The 24,660-nt window shown below is 44.0% G+C and overlaps 1 protein-coding gene across 1 annotated transcript in view; it reads left to right on the top strand.

Annotated features, from left to right (window-relative positions):
* Positions 1 to 299: 299 nt before the first annotated feature.
* SLC22A16 (solute carrier family 22 member 16) overlaps positions 300 to 24,660 on the top strand; it is a 40,376-nt gene continuing 16,015 nt past the window's right edge. The window contains exons 1-3 of the mRNA XM_047762681.1: positions 300 to 411; positions 16,606 to 17,085; positions 20,992 to 21,109. Of these exons, the coding sequence (XP_047618637.1) occupies positions 359 to 411; positions 16,606 to 17,085; positions 20,992 to 21,109 (651 nt within the window). The 5' untranslated portion in view covers positions 300 to 358. The remainder of the gene's footprint in view (positions 412 to 16,605; positions 17,086 to 20,991; positions 21,110 to 24,660) is intronic.

The raw sequence follows: 24,660 nt of genomic DNA, 5'->3' as shown, positions 1-24,660 counted from the left end.
CAAGGGTCTGTTGGGGTGGAGGAGAGGGCGCGGGAAGTGGCGGACCTGGGGGTGGGCGCACCGGGAGATCGCGGGCTCCGGGACCCTAGAGCGCTGGGCGAGTGGCCGCGGCGACAGGGATTAGGGGATTAGCTCGGGGGGAAGAGAAAGGAACACAACCTGGGTCCGCGTGCGGCTCGAGCATTTTGACGCGCACTGGACGCAGAAGCCTGGGCGGACCCGCGGACGGGCGGAGGGGGCCGGGTGGTTTGCGGCGGCGGTGCCCGCCGCGCTGGGTTGGGCGGAGCGGGGCGGGGCGTGGTGCCCACAGCCCCCGGCACTTGGTGAGTTTCGCGCGGTCGTGGTGCACGGCGGCGCCATGGAGGCCGGCAACTTGGAGGTGATTTTTGACCGCGTGGGGCACTTCGGCAGGTAGGGAGCTGGGGTGTGGGCGAGGAGGGAGGACAGTGCGGGGGGAGCGGGAGCCACGTGGGTGGAGGCGCCGGTGGGGTCTGTTTCTTTCCGTTGCGGCTGGGTTCTCTCGCGGCGCTCGCATTCGGAAAACATCTCCACCTCTCCTTTCCCAGAGGAGTAGGGAGGCCAGCGTTCAGCCTTCTACCCTGAGTAGGATTGTGCTCTCGAACTGTGGCGCCGGGACCTCCCCAGAGCGATCAAGGGGCGCCGCGGCTCGCTTCTGGAGTGGCGGGTGCGGGGCTCGCCTGGCGCGCTTACTGCCCGGCAGGTGGAACCTGGGGCGCGCTCTCTGCGGGAGCCAGAGTCGGGAGGTCCGGCTGGAGAGGCTGGGTCACACGAATAGAAGAGTGACTGTTCTTGGCGGCTCGTTCCTGTAATCCGCCAAATGGGCTCCTCTTTCACTTCCCCAGGCAACTGCTGTCTTTCCCCGCCCCGCGGTGGCGTCTCCCGCAGTGCCTAGCAGGTATTGAATTGCCCCAGGAACAACCGTTAGATTTTTTTTGCTGTTTTTAGAAACTTAGCAAGTGCCAGCTACACAGCGCTTCATTTGATGCCCAGGGAATCTTGCAGAGGGGGTTGAATACTTACTTCAATCATCAGGAAACTGAGGCTGGTAGCGGCAGGGACCCAGAGCTACCTCAAGGTGGGACACAGATTTGACCTTTCTACATTGTCACTCTTTTTTTTTGTACAGTTGTCAAAAATTTTTCATTTGTCAAATTTAAAATATATTCATTCCTTCATTCATTCATGGAGAAACATTCCTAGAACGTTTTGGGAAGAGAGGCAGCTGGATGAGGGTCCATACAGCATGCTGATCAGAGATTTGCAGCTCAGTCTGAACTTCAGCCTGCCGTTTACCTCTAATGTGATTCTGGGAGTACTGTGTCTCAGTTTCCCATTCATGAAATGAGAATTAGAATCATTTTTTGTGTGCAGCATATGGAGGGTCCCAGGCTAGGGGTCTAATCGGAACTACAGTTGCCGGCCTACACCAGAGCCACAGCAATGCAGGATCCGAGCCACGTCTGCGACCTGCACCACAGCTCACGGTAATGCCGATGTCGGATCCTTAATCCTCTGAGTGCGGCCAGGGATCGAACCTGAAACCTCATGGTTCCTAGTTGAATTCGGTAACCACTGAGCCACTACAGGAACTCCTAGAATCATTTCTGCCTTAGCTCCTTCCAGGCTTGTGTTGAAGAGATGATGTGGTGCTGTTCTCCATCGGTGAAAGTTGCACAAATGTTGGTTATGATTTCCAGTGTCCACAGAAAAGAAGTGGATGAGCAGGCAGAGGAGGGGCAGGAGGCCCCAGCTCTCCCCTCCTTACTTTTGATACCTGCATTTTTGAGTTGTTTTGGCACCTGGCTCGATCATAAGTTCTTGGTACATGTTCCTTTTGTGTACCTTCACTGCAGCTCTGTGAGATTGGTGGCATCACTCTCATTTTATACATGAGAAAGTCAGGCCTTGTGACCAAATCACAAATATATTAGCAGCAGAGAAGAGCTGGATGTCTTCAGATGTCCATTGGCCTCCACAGCCCATGCTCTCAGCCATGGTGTGGTCCTGAGCACAACCCTGGGATCAGCCAAGTTCTTCATGTATTATCTCATCTTATCCTTCTTGAAGCAGAATAATGTGGGGATCACAAGATCAGCTCTGGGGAGGGATATATGAGTTCCAATCGTGGCTTACCAAGTATTAGCTTTATGGTCTTAAGCATTTCACTTACCACTTCCTCATCTGGAAAATGGGGGTAATAATAGTACTACAGATGTTTATTATAAGGACTCCATGTGCAGCCCTCTCATTTCATCCTCACAGTAACCCAATGAGGCAATAGTTACTAATACCATTCTTTCCCCATGTATTTTAGGGGTTAATTGAGATACTTAGGTGCTGTAATAAAGCGATCTCTGGATTGGAAGTTTGTCCCTCTCTGGTAACTGTCCAGGGCAGAATTTTTTTTTTTTTTCAATTTTGGCTGCCCCTGTGGCATCTGCGCTGGGGGGATCTAAGAACCTAGATCTTTGAGTTATCTTGGGATAGAGGGGGAGATGGTTTAAAACTTCAGAGTTGGCATATTGAGCTTGGTGGCTGACTTATATTATGGATATAGGTAGTGATTTTTCCCCCAATTTGCATGAATCTTTTAGGCTCTTGTTTTTTTAAAATTACTTTTTAAAAATTATAATTGATTTACAATGTTGTGCCAATTTCGGCTGTACAGCAGAGTGACCCAGTCATACATATATATACATTCCTTTTCTTATATTATCTTCCATCATGGTCTGTCCCAAGAGATTGGATATAGTTCCCTGTGCTATACAGTAGGTCCTCATTGCTTATTCATTCTGAATGTAGTAATTTTCATCTACTAACTCCAAACTCCCAGTCCATCTCACTCCCTTCCCCTCCCCTTTGGCGACCATGAGTCTGTTCTGTTTTGTAGATAGGTTCATTTGAGCCATATCTTAGATTCTACATGTAAGTGGTATCATATGATATTTGTATTTCTCCCTCTCTCTCTCTTTTTTTTTTTTTTGTCTTTTTAGGGCTACTCCCACGGCATATGGAGGTTCCCAGGCTATAGGTCCAATTGTAGGTGTAGCTGCCGGCCTACACCACAGCCACAGCAACATGGGATCCAAGCCACGTCTGCGACCTACACCACAGCACACAGCAATACCGGATCCTTAACCCAACGAGCAAGGCCAGGGATCGAACCCGCGTCCTCTTGGATACTAGGTGGGTTCATTAACGGCTGAGCCAAGACAGGAGCTCCTGTGCTTCTCTTTCTGATTTACTTCACTTAGTATGATAATCTCTGGTTGCATCCTAGGCTCTTCTTTTTTGACTTCACCTCATGAACATCATAATAGCTGTAACACTTATATGCACCTACAGTGCTTTATGTGTATCAACTCTTTACATTTCCACAACAACCCATTTTCAGATGAGGAAACTAAGGCACAGAAAGGGTAAGGATTTTGCCCAAAGACTCAGGTGGAAGTAACCAGAGACAAGATTCAAACCTTGGCAGTCTGACTCTGGAGTCCATGCTCTTAACCACAGGGGGATATACCAGTTTTGCTTCATTATACAGAATAATGTAAATCTAGGATTGAAAGTAATTTCTTTCACTTCTCACCCAGATTGCAGGGGTCTGTTTCCTTGGGGGGAGGTGTTCTAATCATCTTTGCTTTTCCATATCTCTGAATTTTCTGTATGTCGTGTCTGTATGATTCTTTCTTCCATTAGTGTTTCTCTCCAGCTGTGTGGTATGTTGTATTTCTTAAGTCTGTTGTTCTGAAGGGGCCTAGGTTGGGGGATGCCTGATGGACAACAGTCTTTTATAAGGGAGAGTCTGATATGTAAAAAAAAAACTAAAGAAGTTTTTTTCAGGAAGTTATAATAAGGGAAAGGGAAATTTGAATTGAAAGGATGCCCAACACCTTCCCAGCACATAGAAAGTATATTTAATGAACTAGCATTGCTTCTCTGGAGACTCCTAGTGGCTTATTATTCCTGGAGTATAAAGTGAGAGAAGGCTGGTAAGAGGTAAGCTTATAGTTATCCCCAAGAATAATTTTTTTATTTTTTATAATGATTTTTATTTTTTCTATTATAGCTGGTTTACAATGTTCTGTCAATTTTCTACTGTACAGCAAGGTGACCCAGTCACACATGGATGTATACATTATTTTTTCTCGCATTATCATGTTCCATCATAAGTAACTAGATATAGTTCCCAGTGCTACACAGCAGGATCTCATTGCTTATCCACTCCAAAGGCAATAGCCTGCATCTATTAACCTCAAATTCCCAGTCCATCCCACTCCCTCTCCCCCCACCTTGGAAACTACAATCTATTCTCCAGATCCATGAATTTCTTTTCTGTGGAAAGGTTCATTTGCACCATGTATTGTATCCCAGATATAAGTGATATCATATGGTATTTGTCTTTCTCTTTCTGACTTATTTCACTCAGTATAAGAGTCTCTAGTTCCATCCATGTTGCTCCAAATGGCATTATTTTGTTCTTTTCTATGGCTGAGTAGTATTTCATGGTATACATATACCATATCTTCTTAATTCAATCATCTATCAATGGACATTTGGGTTGTTTCCATGTCTTGGCTATTGTGAATGGTGCTGTAATGAATATGCGGGTGGATGTGTCTTTTTCAAGGAAAGTTTTATCTGGATATATGCCCAAGAGTGGGATTGCTGGGTCATATGGTTGTTCTATGTACAGTTTTCTAAGGTACCTCCATACTGTTTTCCATAGTGATTGCACCAATTTACATACCCACCAACAGTGTAGGAAGGTTTTCTTTTCTCCACACCCTCTCTAGCATTTGTTATTTGTGGCCTTATTAATGATGGCCACTCTGACTGGTGTGAGGTGGTGATTTTTCTTTTGTTAATGTGGTGTATGACCTCGATTGATTTGTGCATGTTGAACCATCCTTGTGAACCTGGGATGAATCTCCAGGTGTGTGATATGTTGTGTTTGATCTTTTTTATGTGTTGTTAGATTTGGTTGGCTGAAACTTTGTTGAGAAGTTTTGTGTCTGTATTCATCAAAGATATTGGCCTGTAGTTTTCTTCTTTGGTAGTAACTTTGTCTGGTTTTGGGTGATGTTGGCTTCATAGAATATCTTTGGGAGTGTTTCTTCTTCAGCCTTTTGGAAAAGTTGAAGGAGGATGGTATAAGTTCCTCTTTGTATGTTTGGTAGAATTCGCCTGTGAAGTCTGGTCCTGGACTTTTGTTTGTAGGCAGTGTTTTTATGACATATTCAATTTCATTTTTAGTGATGGGTCTGTTCAGTTGATCTGTTTCTTCTTGATTCAGTTTTGGCAGGCTGTAAGTCTCTAGAAAGTTGTCCATTTCTTCTAGGTTGTCAAATTTGTTGGCATACAGTTGTTCAAAGTATTCTTTTATGGTTTTTTTATATTTCTGCAGTATCCGTTGTGATTTCTCCTTTTTCATTTCTTATTTTGTTTATTTGGGATTTTTCTCTCTTCTTCTTGGTGAGTCTGGCCAGAGGTTTGTCGATTTTGTTTACCTTTTCAAAGAACAAGCTCTTGGTTTTATTGATTTTTCCTATTCTTTTTTGCATTTCTATTTTATTGATTTCCTCTCTGATTGTTATGATTGCCTTCCTTCTGCTGACTTTAGGGGTTTTGTTTTGTTCTACATGAATTTTCTAATTCATTTCGGTAGTGGGTTAAATTGTCAATTTGAGATTTTTCTTCTTTTTTGAGGAAGACCTGTATTGATATGAATTTCCCTCTGAGCACTGCTTTTGCAGCATCCCATGGATTTTGAGTGGTTGCATCTTCATTATCTTTTGTCTCAAGGTATTTTTTAATTTCCTTCTTGATTTCCTCATTGACCCATTGGTTTTTTAGTAGCATGTTGTTTAGTCTCCATGTAGTTAGTTTTTTTTCCTCATTTCTTTTCCTGTGGTTGATTTCTAGTTTCATGCCATTGTGGCCAGAGAAGATACTTGAAATAATTTCTAAACTCCTAAGTTTCTTGAGGTTAGCTTTGTGACCCAGTATGTGATTGATCCTTGAGAATGTTTCATCTGCACTTGAGAAGAATGTATATTCTGATTTTTTGGATGTAATGTCCTGAAAATGTCAATCAAGTCTAACTTTTCTACTGTGTCATTTAGGATCTCTGTTGCCTTATTGATTTTCTGTCTAGAGGATCTGTCCATTGATGTGAGTGGGGTGTTAAAATCTCCTACTATGATTGTATTCCCATCAATTTCTCCTTTTATGTCTATTAATATTTATTGTATGTATCTGGGTGCTCCTATATTTGGGGCATATATGTTGACGATTGTAATATCCTCTTCTTGAATGGATCCTTTAACCATTAAATAGTGTCCTTCTTTGTCTTTCTTTCTTTATGGACTTCATTTTAAAGTCTATTTTGTCTAATGTGAGTATTGCTACTCCTACTTTCCTGTCTTCTCCATTGGCGTGAAATAGCTTTTCCCATATCCTCACTTTCAATCTGTCTGTGTTCTTTGCCCTAAGGTGAGTCTCTTATAGACAGCAGATTGTACGTTTTGCGTTTTTTTTTTTTTTTGGTCTTTTCCAGGGCTGCACCCACAGCACATGGACGTTCCCAGGCTAGGGGTCTAATCAGAGCTGTAGCCACCAGTCTACACCAGAGCCACAGCAATGCAGGATCCAAGCTGCGCCTGCGACCTACACATAGCTCACGGCAACATCAGATCCTTAACCCACAGAGCAAGGCCAGGGATAGAACCTGCAACCTCATGGTTCCTAGTCAGATTTGTTAACCACTGAGCCGAAACGGGAACTCCTGTTTTTGCTTTTTTATCCAATCTGCCACTCTGTATCTTTTGATTGGAGCATTCAGTCCATTGACATTTAAGGTAATTATTGATAGATATGTATTTATTACCATTTTAAACCTTGTTTTCCAGTTGATTCTGTTTCTGCTTTCTTCCTTTTGTTTTTTGGTCAGATGATTTCTATTTATTTTATGCTTGAGTACTTTTCTTTTTAGTTTTGTGAACGTAGTGTTTGGTTTTGATTTGTGGTTGCCCTGTTTTTTAAGTGTTCTAACTCCTTGCTGTATCTGCTTGCTTTAGCCTGATAGTCATGTAGGCTCAAACACATTATAAAAAAAAGAGTGTATATTTTCTTACTTTCCTTACCCACATTCTAAGATTTTAAAGTCATTTTTTAAACATCTTCATATTTGTCCTTTTGCTGTTCCTTGTGTTTATCATAGCTTTTACAGTAGTTTTTTTTTTTCTTTTCCTTTTTTCAGTCTGTATGCTGGCTTATTTAAGTGATTGATTTCCAATTGTGGTTTCCTCGATCCTGTTTCTTCTTACTTCTTTTTTTGTTTAGAGAAGCCCTTTCATATTTCTTTTAGAATGGGTTTAGTATTGCTGTACTCTTTTAGCTTTTGTTTGTTGGAGAAATTCTTTATTTCCCCTTCTATTTTAAATGATATTCTTGCTGGATAGAGTATTGTATGCTGCAAAATTTCTCCTTTCAGAACTTTAAATATATCTTGCCATTCCTTTCTGGCCTGTAGTGTTTCTGCAGAGAAATAAGCTGATAGCCTTACCGGGGTTCCCTTATAATTAATGCTTTGTGTTTCTCTTGCTGCCTTTAGAATCCTCTCTTTAACTTTTGCCATTTTTATTAGAATATGTCTTGGTGTGGGCCTATTTGGGTTCAACTTGTTTGGGGCCTTCTGTACTTCCTGTATCTTGATATCTTTTTCCTTTAGATTTGGAAAGTTTTCAGCTGTGACTTCTTCAAATGTATTTTCAATCCTCTTTTCTTTGTCTTCTCCTTCTGGAATTCCTATTATGCATAGATTGGCCAGCTTTATATTATCCCATATATCTCTCATATTGCTTTCATATTGTTTTCATTTGGTTTTCTGTCTGCTGTCCTGATTGGGTGATTTCCATTATTCTATCTTCCAAGTCACTAAGTCATTCCTCTGCATTATTCATTCTGCTCTTTAGTGCCTTTAGCTCAGTTGGCATCTCTGCAAGTCAATTTTCTAATTTTTCTATGTTACTCCTTATATTTTCTAGTTCATTTCTAAAGGAATCTGCATTACTGTTCATATCTGCTCTTAATTCCTTGATATTCAGCCTTAATTCCTTCAGTATTTTCACTGTCTCCCTTTTGAACTCAATGTTTATCAGACTGCAGAAGTCTGTTTCATTGTTTGCTGCTTCAGGAGAATTCTCCTGTTCCTTTAACTGGGAATGGTTCCTGCACTTCTTCATCTTGCTTATGTTTTTCTTTTTCTGTGAGCTTAGGGAAGCCAAACTGTATTCTTGGAGGGCTTCTTCTATGCAAGAGCACCCCTTTGTATTGCATTGTGGGGGATTACTATTTGTTTTTGGTGTGGGAGTTTGGATATTTGCTGTCTCTTTCTTCAGTGTGAGCAGGCTGTTATCCCCAGGGTGCTGAGTGTGTTTTCAGGGAGGAGGAGACAATGGGTAGGGCTAGTGGTTAGTGCCTGGTTGCTGGGCTCTTAATAGCATCAAGAACCTGCAGGAAGGTGGTGCAGCTACTCCTAGTTGAAGGGCCCTGGGAAATGGTAATGAGCTTTAGGGGGATTTACAAGGTGTCCAGAGCATTTGGCAGTGGCAGCAGGAGGGTGTGTGAGTTCCCAGGGGAGTCAGAGCAACAACAGGTAGTGTACAGTTGCAAAGCCCTCCTCTGAGGTGATTGGAGCCGCAAGTGCTGCCTGTTCGGGGACCTCTAGTGGCAGTGGGCCACGCCTGCCTCTGGAGTAAGTGATAACTGTGGTGGTTTGCCCCCACCACCTGCAGACCACACAAGAAGCACCCTGTCTCACATGGCCCACATAGGAGGTGTTGCACAGGCTGCTCCTAGTTGCAGGACTCTGGGAAGGGACAGTGATCAAGCACCTGGGCACTGCCCAGAGCGTTTGGCAGTGGCAGCAGCAGGGCAGTTGTGCTTCCCAGGGAGCAAAAGCAATAACAGGTGGTGTTCCATCACAATGTCCTCCTCTGTGGTGCCCTCTGAGGTGGTTGGGGCTGCAGGTGATTCTTGTTCAGGGATCCCCAGAAGCAGTGGACCACGCCCACCTTTGGAGTCAGAGATAACTGTGATGATTTGCCCTCACCACCTTCAGACCACACAAGAAGCACCCCTCCGCACTTAGCCCATGCAGGAGATGCTGCACCAGCTGCTCCTAGTTGTAGGGTCTTGGGAAGAGACAGTGATCAAGCATCTGGGCATTGTCCAGAGTGTTTGGCAGTGGCAGCTGCAGGGTAGGTATGCTCCCAGGGGAGTGAGAACAACAACGTGTGGTGGTTGGTTGCAGTGCCCTCCTTGTTTTTTCTTTTTTTCCAATCCCTGAGGTGACTGAGGCCAAAGGTAAAGCCTACTCACAGGCCCCCAGTGGTGGCAGGGCATGCCTCCCTCTGGCCTCCGAGACGACCTCTGCAGTCTGTCCCTGCCACCTGTAGATCACGCAAGAGGCACCACGTGGCACTTAGCCCACCCCCCCACACACACCCCCTGCCGCCCTCAGCCCACACAAGATCTGGCCACCTGTAGCCTGCACAAGAAGCGCCTGGTCTCCCGTAGCCTGAGCAAGTGGCTTCTTGCCACCCGTAGCCTGCACCCAAGGTGCCCCACCCTCCGAGAGGGTGAGCGCTCCTGCGTGTACAGGGAGATTCCTATGGCAGCCCACCCTCCTTCTCTCGCCCTCTTTGCTTCTCTTGAAGGCCCAGACCTCCTCCCAGGTTCTCTCTGCCATGGCGTTCCACTCACCAGTCATAGCACACCGCTCCCCCACCCATGGCACACTGCTCCTTAGCCCCTCAGGCTGTCCCCACACAGCCAACCCCATCCTCTCTCCAGGACTGACCTCCGAAGCCTGAGTCTCAGTGCCCAGCCCCCACCTGAGCATCCCAGGCTGTGGTGTCCGGCCGGTGGTGCAGATGATCTGTGCGGCTCTCACTCTACTCTGCCCTCCTCAGTCCAGCTGCTGCGCTTTTCTCGGTGACTTTGAGGTCCCTCCGACTCAGCTGATCTTTCCGTCGGTCAGGTGGCTTCCCAGGAGGTGGGTTCCTTTTCTCCTTCACAGCTCCCTCTCGGAAACGCTAGTTCCATCCTGATTCCTTTTCTCTCTCTCTCTTTTTTTCTTTTGTTCTACCCAGTTATGTCAAGAGTTTCTTGCCCTTTTTGGAGGTTTAAGTTCTTCTGCCGTCATTCAATAGATGTTCTGTGCCAGTCGTCTTACATGTAGGTTTTTTGTTTTTTTGTTTTTTGTTTTGTCTTTTTGTCTTTTTGCCTTTTCTAGGGCTGCTGCCACGGCATGTGGAGGTTCCCAGGCTAGGGGTCTAATTGGAGCTGTAGCCACTGGCCTACACCAGAGCCACAGCAACGCGGGATCCAAGCCGCATCTGCGACCTACACCACAGCTCATGGCAGTGCCGGATCCTTAACCCACTGAGCAAGGCCAGGGATCAAACCCATAACCTCATGGTTCCTAGTCGGATTCATTAACCAGTGCGCCACAACAGGAACTCCTAGATGTGGTTTTTTGATGTGTTTGTAGGAGAAGGTGAGTGCGACCTCTTACTCCTCCGCCATCTTGATCCCCCCCCTCACTGCCACCAGAATATTTTTGATGTCATGTTAAGCAGTTTGGGAATTAGCATCACTCTGAAGCCTGGAAGGTACATTGGACGGGCAGGAATTGGGGCAAGGAGACCAGAGAAGACCCAGGGAAGAACCGTGGTGGGAGATAATGAGGGTCTGGACTAGTGCAGGGGGAGTGTGAGCAGGTAGGATGGGATAGTTTTCACAGGTAGAATGTGTGAGACCTCCCGGCCCTAAGGCATGAAGAAGTGGGAGGACCACGAGGGTCCCCATGCCATGCCTCTACCCCATATTTCTAGTTTGTGTGGATAATGGTGCCCTAAACTCAGCAGCAATTACATTCCAGGTGGGTCAGGCTTGGAGCTTGGATACTGAGATCCATGGGAAAATCTCCTGTAAGTTCATTATGGGAATTCCAAGTCAAGACATCCCATAGGCATTTGGGTAAATACATATTGTTCAGGCAAACCGCTTCTTTGTCAGTGTGGATTGGGGGGCCAGCCAGGGCTGCAGTCTAGTTGATAGGCACCTTGTGGACAGGCTGGTTGTGCCCGTTCCAGTCATGCCTCGGCAAGGGCATTGCTGAACACGTTTTCCTCCCCTGGGTCTGGCAGATGTAAGACTTGTAAACTGATGTATTAACATGTATACAGAAACGTGGACACCGAGTCTAAAACCTGCTGAATCATCAAGTGAGCACGCACGTGGGACCACTCAGATCACCCTTCTCATGCCTCCGTCCTCTCCCCCAACTGACTACTGTCCTCACATCTAACACCATAGATTAGTTTGCCCGATTCTACACTTTATATAATTAGAGTAAAAAAATCACTCTCTGGAGCTCCCATTGTGGCTCAGCAGAAATGAATCTGACTGGTATCCATGGGGACATGGGTTCGATCCCTGGCCTTGCTCAGTGAGTTAAGGATCTGGTGTTGCCATGAGCTGTGGTGTAGGTTGCAGATGTGGCTTGGATCTGGCATTGCTGTGGCTGTGGTGTAGGTCGGAAGCTACAGCTCCTTTTGGACCCCTAGCCTGGGAACCTCCATATGCCATGGGTGCAGCCCTAAAAAGAAAAAAAAAATCACTCTCTGTCTTTCAGTTTCTTTGGTTCAATACTTATGTGTGCGCTTTACCCATATCGTATATGCATTACAGTAGTTTGTTGAGTTTCATTCTGTGTCCTGTGTGTGTCATGATGTGACTCTTCCACAGTGTATTCATTTACTGTCAACAGACATTTGAATTTTCTCCAAGTTGGCCTTGTATATGACTTTTGAGAGCTCACATACAACTGGGTATTTACCTAGGAGAGGAATTGCTCTGTTGCCCGAGTGTGTGTGTGGTCAGTTGCCGACCAGTTTTGCAAAGTGGTTGTGATAAACCACACCCTCACAGGTTGTTTATGAGCATTCCAGTTGCTCCAAGCAATTGTTAAGTACTTTGTATGTCAAACCTTGTATCAGCATATTGCTTAAACTAGAGAATTTGATTTCTGGGGGGCAGTGTTTCTCATCCATATCAGAATCTCCTAGGAAGCTTTTTAAGCTTGGATAGCATTCTGAATTCCATCCCACACCTCCTGAATCACAATCCCCAGGGGTGGGGCAGAGAAGACAGATCCTAGCTTCAGAGGCCTGCCAGGATAGGTGCTGTGTTGGGGGCACTATGTGATTGGAGAATGTGAATACTGACTCTGTAGAGACCTTAAGTGACAACTGTGGGTTCAGACTGGCTTGGGAAGGAGCTGAGGCCAGGAAGGTGGCAATAAACTTGAGAAGCTAGTGGCATCCAAAGATTGGAGCCCTGTACCCTGTAGGCGATGGGATCAGTAGGAGGGACGGAGGAGCTGGGAGGATGAGAGGCCGTGGTCAGGGAGCAGAATGTCAGCTTTTCAGCAGTGGAGCCACTCTAGGTGATGACACTACTTAGGTATCAAACCCAAATGCCTTCAGGGGCAGGCAGGTAAACTTCAGACAAACAAAATCTGTCAGCTGTTTGTGGGGGGGGGGCGGGCTATGTCATAGTTTGCAGAGTCAAAATTTGTGGGGTGCAGAGGAGTCAAAGAATTATAAAAATAGATGTCACACTTGATTGATGTTGTATTTTCAGTCATATTCATAAAGGATTGTTATTATAGGATACCTCTTAGGTCCCAAACAAGGTTTGGTTGCAAGAGGATCAGATGCCCGAGTCTTTATTGCCCCAGCGTCTGGCAGTTAAGATGCTGACCCACCACAGGCTCCACGCCGTAATGATCTGGGTAGGGTGATTCTCTCTCTGTTCTAGACCCCAGGAGCTTGCCTTCAATGAAAAACTCCACACTGCCCTTTCCCTCTAGCATCTCTCAGGCAGTATTTATAATGTTTACCATAATTTACATAAACTAATCTCCTGCTGGAGGACATTTAAGTTTCCAGTGTGGTTTTGTGTTTACAGATTGCGCTGAAAACTAAATTTAGACATCAGCTTTGGGGAGAGTGGATATCTTTATGATGTTAAATATTTGTTACTCTAGGGAAGTTTTATTTTATTGCTCTGAAGGGCGGATGGTAATATCAAAAATAGAGACGCTTAGATTTTTTTTTTTAAAGGAATTCAAAAATCTGAACTGTTTCCATAAGTAAGATTAGCTTTCCACTTTGTTTACATGAGTAATTTGCTAAGGAAAGATTAACCAGTCAGTTTCAGCTAGTCCGCAAACTTGGAGGTATACTGAAATGCTTAAATGAGATAAAGGCCACAAAAGTGCTTGAATTGTAAAGCGTGGTCTAACATAAGATATTCTTAGAGTGTGCACAGTGACCAAGATGGTGCTAGGTAGGTGTTATGTACAGTACAGGCAGCAGGTGTGAAGTATGCGGGAGAGTGGGGAAATGAGGACCTGCCTTGTGTGAGAACAGGCCCTTTTAGAATCTGCCCCATAGATGGGAACCTGAACTAAAGGATTGTCGGAGGACCCTGCGGTGAGAGGGAGCATTAGGACCAGGTTGGGGGGAGGTCTGAAAAGTAGGAATCCTGGTGTATATACACAAGGGAATACTATTCAGCCATAAAAAAGAACAAATTAATGCCATTTGCAGCAATATGGATGGGACTAGAGACTCCCACAGTAAATGAAGTAAGTCAGAAAGACAAATACCATATGATGTCACTTATATCTGGAATCTAATATAAGATGACATATGTCTCCAGTGCAGTTTTGCCTCAGTGTGCTCTGACAGGACCTATTTTGTACTTCCTATTATGATGATATGATATGACATGATAGTAGGTCCTTCATTGTCTGGGTGGATTCTGTTTTAAATCTAAATAATGAAATCACCTGCCCACAGGGTCTGTTCTGACTCTCAATTCCAGGGGCTTGAAATTTGTGGGGCAGGCTAAATTTTAAATCTTCTACCTGGCTGTCCTATGGACACAGTCATCCTTGTGAGATAATTTTTTAGTTCAGAAAATACATTGCTGTTGATTTGAATCTGTGAATTTGGAGACCCTACATTTATTTTTAAAATTTTGAATAAACCTTAAATTTGGGGATAATTTTTTTTTTCATTTTTTTTTCTTTTATGGCCATACCTGTGGCATATGTGGTCGCAGCTGCAGGCCTACACCACCGCCACAGCAACACTGGATCCTTAGCCCACTGAGCGAGGCCAGGGATTGAACCTGCATCCTCATGGATGCTAGTAAGCTTCTTAACCTGCTGAGCCACAATGGGAACTCCTGGGGATAATTTTAAAGTTACAGAAAAGGTTCAGAGAGAGCAAGGAGGGCTCCTGTGTGACCCTCACTGAGTTTCCTCCATCATTAACACTTTATGTTACCATGGCATATTGTCAAATCTGAGAAACTGGCATTAGTATGTTACTATTAACTGCACTCTAGATTTTATATGGCTTTCAGCAGTTTTTCCATGAATGCCCTCTTCCTGTTCTAGGAGTAAGTTCATGGTACCACACTGCATTTAGTTTGTCATGTTATCTCTGTCTCCTCTGTGGCAGTTTCTCAGTCTTTCCTTGATTTTTTTTTTTTTCATGACCTTGACAGTCTTTAGGCACATCGGCCAGGCAACCTGTGGAATGTCCCCAAATCTGGGATTATCTGTTGTTTTTCTTATGATTAGACTGGGGTTATGGTTTTTGGAAAGAAGGTCGCAGAGGTGAGGTGCCTGTTCAACACATCATATGAGGGGGTCTGTGATTTCAACACAGCATCTCTGGGGATGTTAACCTTCAACATTTGGTTAGGATAGGGACAGATTTCCCCCTGTAAAGTTTCCTTTTATCCTACTATATTCTTTGGAAATAAGTCACTAAATGTAGCCCACCCTCATGGGGTAAAGAGTGGGAATTAAGCGTTCTCTCCCATAGGGGTGGAATATCTGTAGTTATTATTTGGAATTGTACTGTGAGAAAGATTTGTCTCTTCTCCCATTTTTCTTTATTTGTTCAATCATTTATTTATATAAGTATGCTGTTGTCAGCATTCTCCAGAGAAACAGAATCAATGAGAGACAGATAGAGATAAAGGTAAGAGGAAATTCATATAGGAATTGGTTCATACGATCATGGAGGTGAGATGTCCCGCAAGGTGATATCTGCAAGCTGGAGACCCAGGAAAGCTAGTGCTGACATTCAGTGCAAAGGCCTGAGAACCACAGGTTGATGGTATAAGTCCCTGTTGGAGCCCTAAAGCCCAAGGAACAGTAGTGCCAATGTAGGGTGGAGAGCAGGAGATGGATGCTGCAGCCCAAGCAGAGAGGTGGGATTTGCCCTTCCCCCACCTTTGGTTCTGTTCTGGCCCCCAACAGATTGGGTAATGCCCACCCCCACTGGTGAGGGCCATCTTCCTTACTCTGTCAAAGGCTAATCCCTGCAGACACCCTCACAGACACACCCCAAGCTGATGTCTTAACAGCTATCTGAGCATCCCTGAGCCCAGTCAAGGTAACATATAAAATTAACTATCATAGTGTGGGATATTCCAAAGTGTTAAAAGGCTATTTTTCAACAGGTGAAAACAATGATGCAAGAGGGTTCACTAGATCTGAGTTCCCTTCTGTAAGACACTGCTGTTAATACATTTGACTCAAAAGCTATCAGTGTGTGTACGGGTGGGCTTCAAATAATTTCAGATGTTGTGAAACTAATTCTCTGTATTAATGTAGATGGTAGGTGCATGGCACTTTCACATTGCTGGGCTGCTTCAGGTTTTAGCTTGACATCTGGAAAGGGCTTGCTTTGGCTTAAGGTACACTGAATCCATCTCCCAGCTCTTATTTGTATGCTCTGAGTGAGTCACTACCCTTCCCTGAGCCTCAGTTTCACTCTCTGTAAAATGAAAATAAAAAATATTTTGTGGAATTGTTTGAAAATTTTATTATTTTACACTTTGGGGTATACTATGCTACTTATTTTATTGCTCAAATTGTTTCAGCTTTGGCCATTGGGAACTCTTTCAGATTGATTCCTCTGTCCCTTTGACATGCCTCTATATTTTTCGTATTTTGAGCACTTCCTTACTTTCTGATACTACAAGATGCTCCAGGCCTGTTTTGTCTTGGCCTTAATCAGACATTTTTCCTGGTTCCTTTTATTGGAGAATGGTATTTAGAGACCAAGATCTGGGCACTGGGTGTGCTTGCTGCTTTTGGGTTATCATTGCTTTTATGCTCTCTCAACAGACAGAGCTAGGTTATATGTGTGTGTGTACAAAAAATGTGTGTAAATACATATATTTATGTGTGTGTACAATGTGTATACATTTATATGTATATAAATATATGTGTACACACATGTGCATGTACATATATTATGTATATACACTAATCTATGTATATAGACATATCTGTAATTATTTCTGTGTTTATCCATGTGTATGTATATTAAGCTAAGCATGATGGAGACCCTTGTTATTTGCTTATGTCCTTTTTTAGCCCAGAGGTCAGATATAATAACTTGCTTTTTTTTCTCTTTGCAGATACCAGATATTCCTCTATTTTATGTGTGCCTTCCAGAACATCTCTTGTGGTATCCACTACTTGGCTTCTGTGTTCTTGTCAGTGTCCCCCCAACATGCCTGCAGGCCCCCAGGCAATGTGAGTCAGGTTCTTTTCCAAGATTTCTCTGGTGTGAGGTTGGAGGACATCTGGACCCGGTTTTCCGTAGGCCGCGAAGATCGCATCATAGTGCAATTACAGAACGGGGAGATCTGGGAGCTCACGAGCTGTCACAGGTTCCGGAGGGACGACAAGTCGAGTTTGAACCATGATTATAATGGCCATAAGAGTAGCTTTCCTTGCCTGGATGGCTACATCTATGACAAGAGCAAGTGGCGCAGCACCGTGGTGACTGAGTGGGACCTGGTGTGTAACCGAGAGTGGTTCGGAAGGCTGATCCAGCCCGTCTTTATGCTTGGAGTTCTGCTGGGAGCGGCAGTCTTCGGCTACCTTTCTGACAGGTAAAATGAGATACTGAGTATTGTTGCATCACTATAGGGTTCATTTTCCTGTCTGATTTTCTCAGTGGACAGGGCATTATGTTCAAAACTTCAGTCGTTTTCACACTTGCTATCTAAATACATGCTTCTTTTCTGATATGTTATTTAGGATACGAAATAGCATAGTGGTAAGGGGATGGGTTCTGAAGGTAGTCTCACTGTGTTCTGCCATTTATGTATGTATGTATGTATGTATTTTTGTCTTTTTAGGGCCATACCTGTGGCATATGAAAGTTTCCAGGCTAGATTTCAAATCAGAGATGCAGCCGCCAGCCTATGCCACAGTCATGGCAATGCCAGATTTGAGCTGCATCTGTGACCTATACCATAGCTCATGGCAATGCCAGATCCTTAACCCACTGAGTGAGGCCAGGGATTGAACCTATGTCCTCATGGATACTAGTCAGATTCATTACAGCTGAGACATGATGGGAACTCCTGTTCCACCATTTATTACCTGTGGGCCCTGGGCGAATTGCCTAACCTGTGTTTCAGAATCTCATTTGTAAGCTGGCAGTGGCAATAATAGCATTCACCTCAGAGGGTTTTTGCAAAATTTATACAGAGAAAGTACCTTGGACATAAAACCACTCAATAGATACTGGTTATTACTTTGGATTTCTTTCTTTAAACAGACCTGCTTTTTAAGAGAAATAGCCTCATCCTAATTGGTCATATCTCTGGAATTGTGAGCTATACCAGCGATATTAAAAAATACACATTAAAATGAATATATAGCTCTTAAAATAAAGCACGGTTCATCTCTGTATGGATGTGGGCCACATTCTAAGTACCTATCCTAAAGCACAGAGAAGAATTTATTTATTTGGTCCCCATAGTTGTGAATTTTATGGTTATATACTGGGTACTGGGAACTTAAAGACAACTGCTTAGGTCAGATGTGCCAGTCTAATGGGGCCAACAAACACATCCAAAGAAAAATTGTAGGGCTTTGTTGTGTCCAGGGCCATACTAGAAGTGAAAACAATGGAGACCAAAACTATGGCAGCCTAAAGGGAAGAGTACCTCAGGTACCCTCCTGTCCCCCGACGTCCCCTCCAGAAGGTGGCATTCGAATAGTGAAGTTGGAGCAGAAGTGGAGTCCATTTATTATTTGGTGACTGAAGTTATGTTTCTTTTTTTTTTTTTAATGATTTTTTATTTTTTCCATTAGAGTTGCTTTACAGTGTTCTGTCAATCTTCTACTGTACGGCAAAGTGACCCAGTCTCACATAAAAATATACATTCTTTTTCTCACATTATCCTCCATTATGCTCCATCATAAGTGACTAGATATAGTTCCCAGTGCTATACAGCTGGATCTCATTGCCTCTCCATTCCAAAGGCCATAGTTTGCATCTGTTAACCCCAAATTCCCAGTCCATCCCTCTCCCTCCCCCTCCCCTGAAGTTATATTTCATTGTTTAAGAATCTTCTGCTTCATAACTGTCTTTCTGGGAAGTGTGGAAATTAGGTTGTCAGTGGGGAGAGGAACAACAAAGGAGTTGAGACAAGAATCCCTGCTGGTACATCTGTCAGTGGAGGAAATGCAAGATGCAAGGTGGCTACAGGAGTAATGGGCTTCAGAGAAGCTTCCTGTCTTTGGCCGGAAGAGGCTTGAACTGACAGAGGAGTCAGAGGGGAGGGAAAGACAAAGGAAGAAGTAGTAATTGGTAGAATCAGGCCTCAGAGAAGGTGGGAAGAGACATGACCCTATATTAAAATTGCAAAATGGTATTTGGAGAGAAAAGGGTGTGTCTCTGGAGAGGAGAGAAGAGGAGAAGGCTGAAAACAGATGCAGGTGGTGTTGGCAGGTGGGCAGAGCAGGAAGTTGCAGGGCTTTCTTTTTGATGGTTTCTTTTCTCTGCAGGAGAGGGCTGCTCATCTGCTAGAGTGAAGACTTTGTGGGTGGTAGAGGGGGTTGATCAGGGATGGGTAGAAAATTGTTTTAAATGACATTCAGGGCTCAAGTGAGATTGGGGAGCATTTTATGTGTAGGACCAACATTCCCTGCTAGTGTGTGTGAAAGCAGAGAAGGCTGAGGCCATGAAGATGACAGTTTCTGATTTGCCTGCATAACCTCTGCAGCACTGGGCAAGCCTGTTGGTTGGTTGGAACCTCAGTAGTATATTCTTTTCCCTTAAAGTTATCTGTCAGGGACATATCCTTGGGAGAAAATACTTGCAAATCATATATCTAATGAAAGTCTGATATCTAGATTACGTAAAGAACCCTTATAATTACAACAGGAAGAAGACAAATAACCCAATAAAAATGTGCAAATGAGGAATTCCCGTTGTGGTTCAACAGGTTGTGAACCTGACTAGTATCCATGAGGATGCAGGTTTGATCCCTAGCCTTGCTCAGTGGGTTAAGGATCTGGCCTTGCCATGAGCTGTGGTGTAGGTCATAGACTCGACTCAGAACCCACATTGCTGTGGCTGTGGCATAGGCTGGCAGCTACAGCTCTGATTCGACCCTGAGCCTGGGAACATCCATATGCCATGGGTGCGGCCCTTAAAAGAAAAAAAAAACAGGAAAAACAAAAAACAAAACAAAAAAAGGGCAAATGATAGATATTTTGCCAAAGAATATATGCAAATGGCCAATAAACACATATAAAAATCCTCATCATTAATCATTAGGGAAACATGAACCAATATGACTTCACTAGAATGGCCCGAATCAAAAAGACAACCAGTGTTGTCAAGGATGTGGAAAAATTTGTGGGATTGTAAAACTGGGGCACCCACCCTGGAAAACAGTCTGACAGTTCCTCCAAAAGTTAACCATAAAGTTAGCATATGACTTAGCAGTTCCACTCCTAGGCATATGTCCAAGAGAACTGGAAACGTAAGTTTACACAATATCTTGTTTACCAAAGTACATGGCAGCATCATTCATAATAGCCCAAAAAGCAGAAACAATCCAAATGTCCATCAGCTGATGAATAGATAAACAAAACATGGGATAGCCATGCAGTGTAACGTTATTTAGTCATAAAAAGAACTGAAGTACTGATCCATACCACAGCGTGGGTAAACCTTCAAAACGCAATGCTTCATAAGCCAGGCTATGTACTTACTGTGTGACTCCGTTTGTATAGAATGTCCTCAGTAGGCAACTCTATAGAGACAGAAAGTAGATTAGTGGCTATCAGGGCTGGAGGGAGCAGAGTATGAGGAATGGTGGCTTCTGGGTGCAGAGTTTCTTTTTGGAGTGATGGAAATGTCTTGGAACTAGGTATTGATGAGAGTTGCACAACTCTGTGAATACACTAAAAGCTACTGAGTTGTATATTAAGAGGTTGGATTTTATGGCATGTGAGTTATATCTCAATTTTTAAAATCTGCAGGTATATAATTATTATTGATTTGCTTTTTAGACAAAGAAATGTCCTTCCTAATTATGAAATCATAGGGCAAGTAAGCAACTTATTCCAGGAGCAGAACATAGCCAGACTTGTGTTTTTAGAGGGTCTTAGTAAGAGCTGTCTCACTCTTGGTGGGAAGAGCCAACCCGATGGGGAAAATGATCCAGCAGGTCATAGAGCAGGTCCTGACAGGGAAAGGATATATCCTCCCTCCCCTTCCTCTCAATGCCAGGTTCAGAGGTCCCCTGGGGACTACCCAGAGTGATGGTGTGTCTATATTAGCAGCTCAGGTAGAGGCCTGTCAACTGAAAAACTGGCCTCTTATAGAAATCATGTGTTAACTCATGACTTGCCCCAAATAAATGAATGAATAACAATCAAATACATAAGCTATAAAAAATATAGGGAACACTCATCTTTCATGAATGAGAGTGGATGTTTAAATTGTTACAGCCATACTTTGCTCTTTCCACTGTATGGTTCTTCTTTTTCAGGACTGGAAGGCGAGTTATCTTGTGGACCACAAGCATTGGGGTATTTCTTTGTGGCATAGGAGTGGCATTCACATTTGATTATTACAGCTTCATGATTGCACGCTTTCTTCTTGCTATGGTGAGTTGGTTTGTTTTTTTTTAACCTCTTTAATTCTATTGCAGTACTTTTCTGTTAAATCTTAACTCTCTGTCTTGCTCATTTAGAATCTAGTGAGAGAGATCAGGGGCTAATCTTTGTTCACTCTTCTGCAGAAATCTTTCTGTAGAATATTAGTGCCTTATGCTCAGAATGGAACTCATTCGAATTGTTGCAGTAAGGCAGAATCTTTTAATTTGACTCTGTGTCTGACATATGATCCACATTCCACAATTACTGACAGCAAGAAGCTGTGAAACACCACTTCTACTTAGCATTGGCCTGGGGATTCTAGCCAATATTATAAGGCAAAAAAGAGAGAGAAGAGACAGGGAGATCGAGGGAGGGAGGAAGACCTAAAGGGAAAGAAAGAAGAAAAAAAGTTGTTATTTGTGGTCATTACAAGTAATGGCTGCAGGATTTCCTGTTGTGGCTCAGCAAAAACGAATCTGACTAGTATCCACGAGGACACAGGTTTGATCTCTGGCCTCGCTCAGTGGGTTAAGGATCCAGTGTTAGCGTGAGCTGTGGTGTAGGTTGCAGACGCAGCTTGGATTTGGCATTGCTGTGGCTATGGTGTAGCCAGGGGCTGCAGCTCCGATTGAACCCCTAGCCTGGGAACCTCCATATGCTGTGGGTGTGGCCCTAAAAAAGACAAAACAAAAACAAATAATGGCTGCAAGTTATTTTACTTCTGAGCAATTAGATTGGTCTAATCAGGTCTTGTTTGCATGAGCCAGACTGTTAAGGTGTATTGTTAAGAAAACCATTTGTAAAATGTGCAGGAAGAATGAAAACAAGAAAGCCTTTCTGTTATGGGGAGCAGGGGAGCATAATGGAAAAGGCATGACTTTGATTTCCAGCTTTGTGACCTTGGGCAAACACGTTATCCTCTTTGAACCTTAATATCTGGTCTATAAACTGTAGAAAATTATATGTGCTTCAAGTGGGTTGTCACCAGGATTCAGTGAGATTCAGGTAAGCATCCACAATTCAGCACCTGGTGCAGAGTCGGCACTCCTCACAACAGTGACTGTTAGTGGAAGTGGAGAACCGCACTTGGTAAGGCTTCCAGATAGGTTCCAAACTTCCAAACCACAGCAGCAGTGATTCTGTTTGGAGGTCACTGGTCAAGAAAAGCAGAGTGAAGAGCTTGTGCTCTTGCTGAAGGCAGAGAAGTGTACACATCCTATCTCACCACAATGGATGATCCCCAAGGGTCTGGAGAGAAGCCAAGAACTTCAGTCTCAGAGGAGGAGGGCACTGCACCCCCTAAGAGGGCAACGTGGTGTGTTCTGTTTTGGAGTCTTCATCGGTGACTGGGAGGGGTTCCTAGAAAGCCACACAGATGACCAAGGATAGGAGGGTGCATTAAGGAAAATTTAGGAGAATTGAAGGTGTCGTATCTTAAAAAAGTATAAATGTATTTAGGAATATAGAGAGGGGTTTTTTGTTTGTTTGTTTTTGTTTCTGTGTGGGGTTTTTTTTTTTTTTTTTGTCTTTTTAGGGCTGCACCCATGGCACATGGAGGTTCCCAAGCTAGGGGTAGTATTGGAGCTGCAGCCACCTGCCTACACCACAGCCACAGCAATGTGGGATCCAAGCCGCCTCTGTAACCTACACCACAGCTCATGGCAACGCCAGATCCTTAACCCACTGAGCAAGGCCAGGGATCAAACCCACATCCTCATGGATACTAGTTGGGTTTGTCACTGCTGAACCACAATGGGAACTCCCTATAGAGAGTTTTTAATACAAAAGATAACCAGCAGTCCTGTCTCTATTGAGGAGACAATAAAAGGAAATGGCTCCGTAGAAGTTCCCGCTGTGGTACAATGGGATAGGCGACATCTTGGGAGCCTAGGACGCAGGTTCAATCCCCTACCTGGCACAGTGGGTTAAGGATCTGGAATTACCATAGCTGCAGCTTAGATCTCGACTCTGGCTCATATCTGATCACTGGCAAGGGAACTCCCCATGCCACAGGGCAACCAATAAAGAAAAGAAGAGGAAAAAAAGGAAATGGCCCTCTAGCTGCAGAACGAGATTTGGTAAGAGACCTTCTGATGGGAATGATAGTACAACAGAGGCACAGGAAGGTATTGAGAGAACATAGGGCCCTCTTTTGGAAGATTTAAGATCATTCTAAAAATACCTATCTTGGTCTTGTAAAATACCATGAGTTGATTTCCAGAGCCAAGAAAATGAGACAGCCACCCATAGAAGACATCTGTAAAATATGGCCTTAATTTTCTGTGGCTCTTTCCTTTGGTTTTTTTGGAAAATGTATTTGTGATACAATTCTGCGTAGGGAAGATGCAGGCAGATCCATTCACTCAGCCCATTTATTGATCTGCCCATACAGTGTATTGCTAGGTAAACCTGACCAGGCTGTTTCAGGGATCCCACCCTGTAGTGGGAAGGTGAGACATGGATGGGCCAGCTTAACAACTCCATACTGTGCTGATGATGGTGGGGCATCAGTGGAGGGGTCCCATGATGGGGGGTTGGGGATGGATGAGAGAAGAGCCTTGCAGGCAGAGGGATCAGCAAGTGACAAGGCCCTGAGATGAGAGAAATTCGAAGGTCCAGAGGCCTGGAGAATAGAGAGGAGGTAAAATGCACTGATGAGGCTGAAGGAGGGGGAGATGGTTAATAGGACCTAATAGGGTGACAAAGAGTTTGCCTGGTTTCCTAAAGGCAGTAGAAATCCACAGAAAGTGTCCAGTGCATTCAGAGGTAAAGTGGTCATTCTGGCTGCTATGTTGGGGTAGGATCAGGGTAGTCGTGAGGAATAGTGTTCTCAGTGGAGGTTTCAGGTGTGAATGGAGTCACAGAGTCTTCTGAAATTGTTTAGGTAGCTGTGTATGGAGTGTTTGAATCCCATGACAGCAGTAACCAGTAGGACTCGAAAGGGAATGGACTCAGAAAGAATTGGCATTGAAAACAAACAAAGGAACATTTTTGGGACTGATGTTATAGCTTACCTTAATGAGGAAATTTGTAGTATTTGAAGGTTTAAATTTACCCAACAACTGGATTCTTCAATAGAGGAGTCCTCATTATCAGGGTTCATTATCTGAGACTTGCAGTTACAAGGTTGCATGGGGGGAAATAAAATCTGTTGTCACAGAATATGAAACTGCACGTTCATACAGTTGTCCCCATCAGGCTCCTCGCTGCTGAGCACTAGTAGGCCAGCCTCTTTGTTACTCTGATGTAAAGTGAAATTGCAATCTTACAAAAGATGTTTGATTGTAAAAAGTCTTTGAAAGCAGGAGGGGAGGGAGTTCCCATCATGGCAACTCCCATCAACCGGACCAGCATTCATGAGGACGCAGGTTTGATTCCTGGCCTCGATCAGTGGGTTAAGGATCTGGCATTGCCATACACTGTGGTGTAGGTCGCAGGTCCTGTCCAAAACCATTTGGTAAAGACCAAACATGTTCATGCATGTTTTTGATGGGACCGATTTCAAGGACTTTTTTGGTATGGACCAAATGTTTTATGGATGTTTCTGACGGGGCCAGACG

Source organism: Phacochoerus africanus, chromosome 2, assembly GCF_016906955.1.
Source record: "Phacochoerus africanus isolate WHEZ1 chromosome 2, ROS_Pafr_v1, whole genome shotgun sequence".
Taxonomy (NCBI): Eukaryota; Metazoa; Chordata; class Mammalia; order Artiodactyla; family Suidae; genus Phacochoerus; species Phacochoerus africanus.
This window is presented reverse-complemented; position numbering and strand designations above follow the sequence as displayed.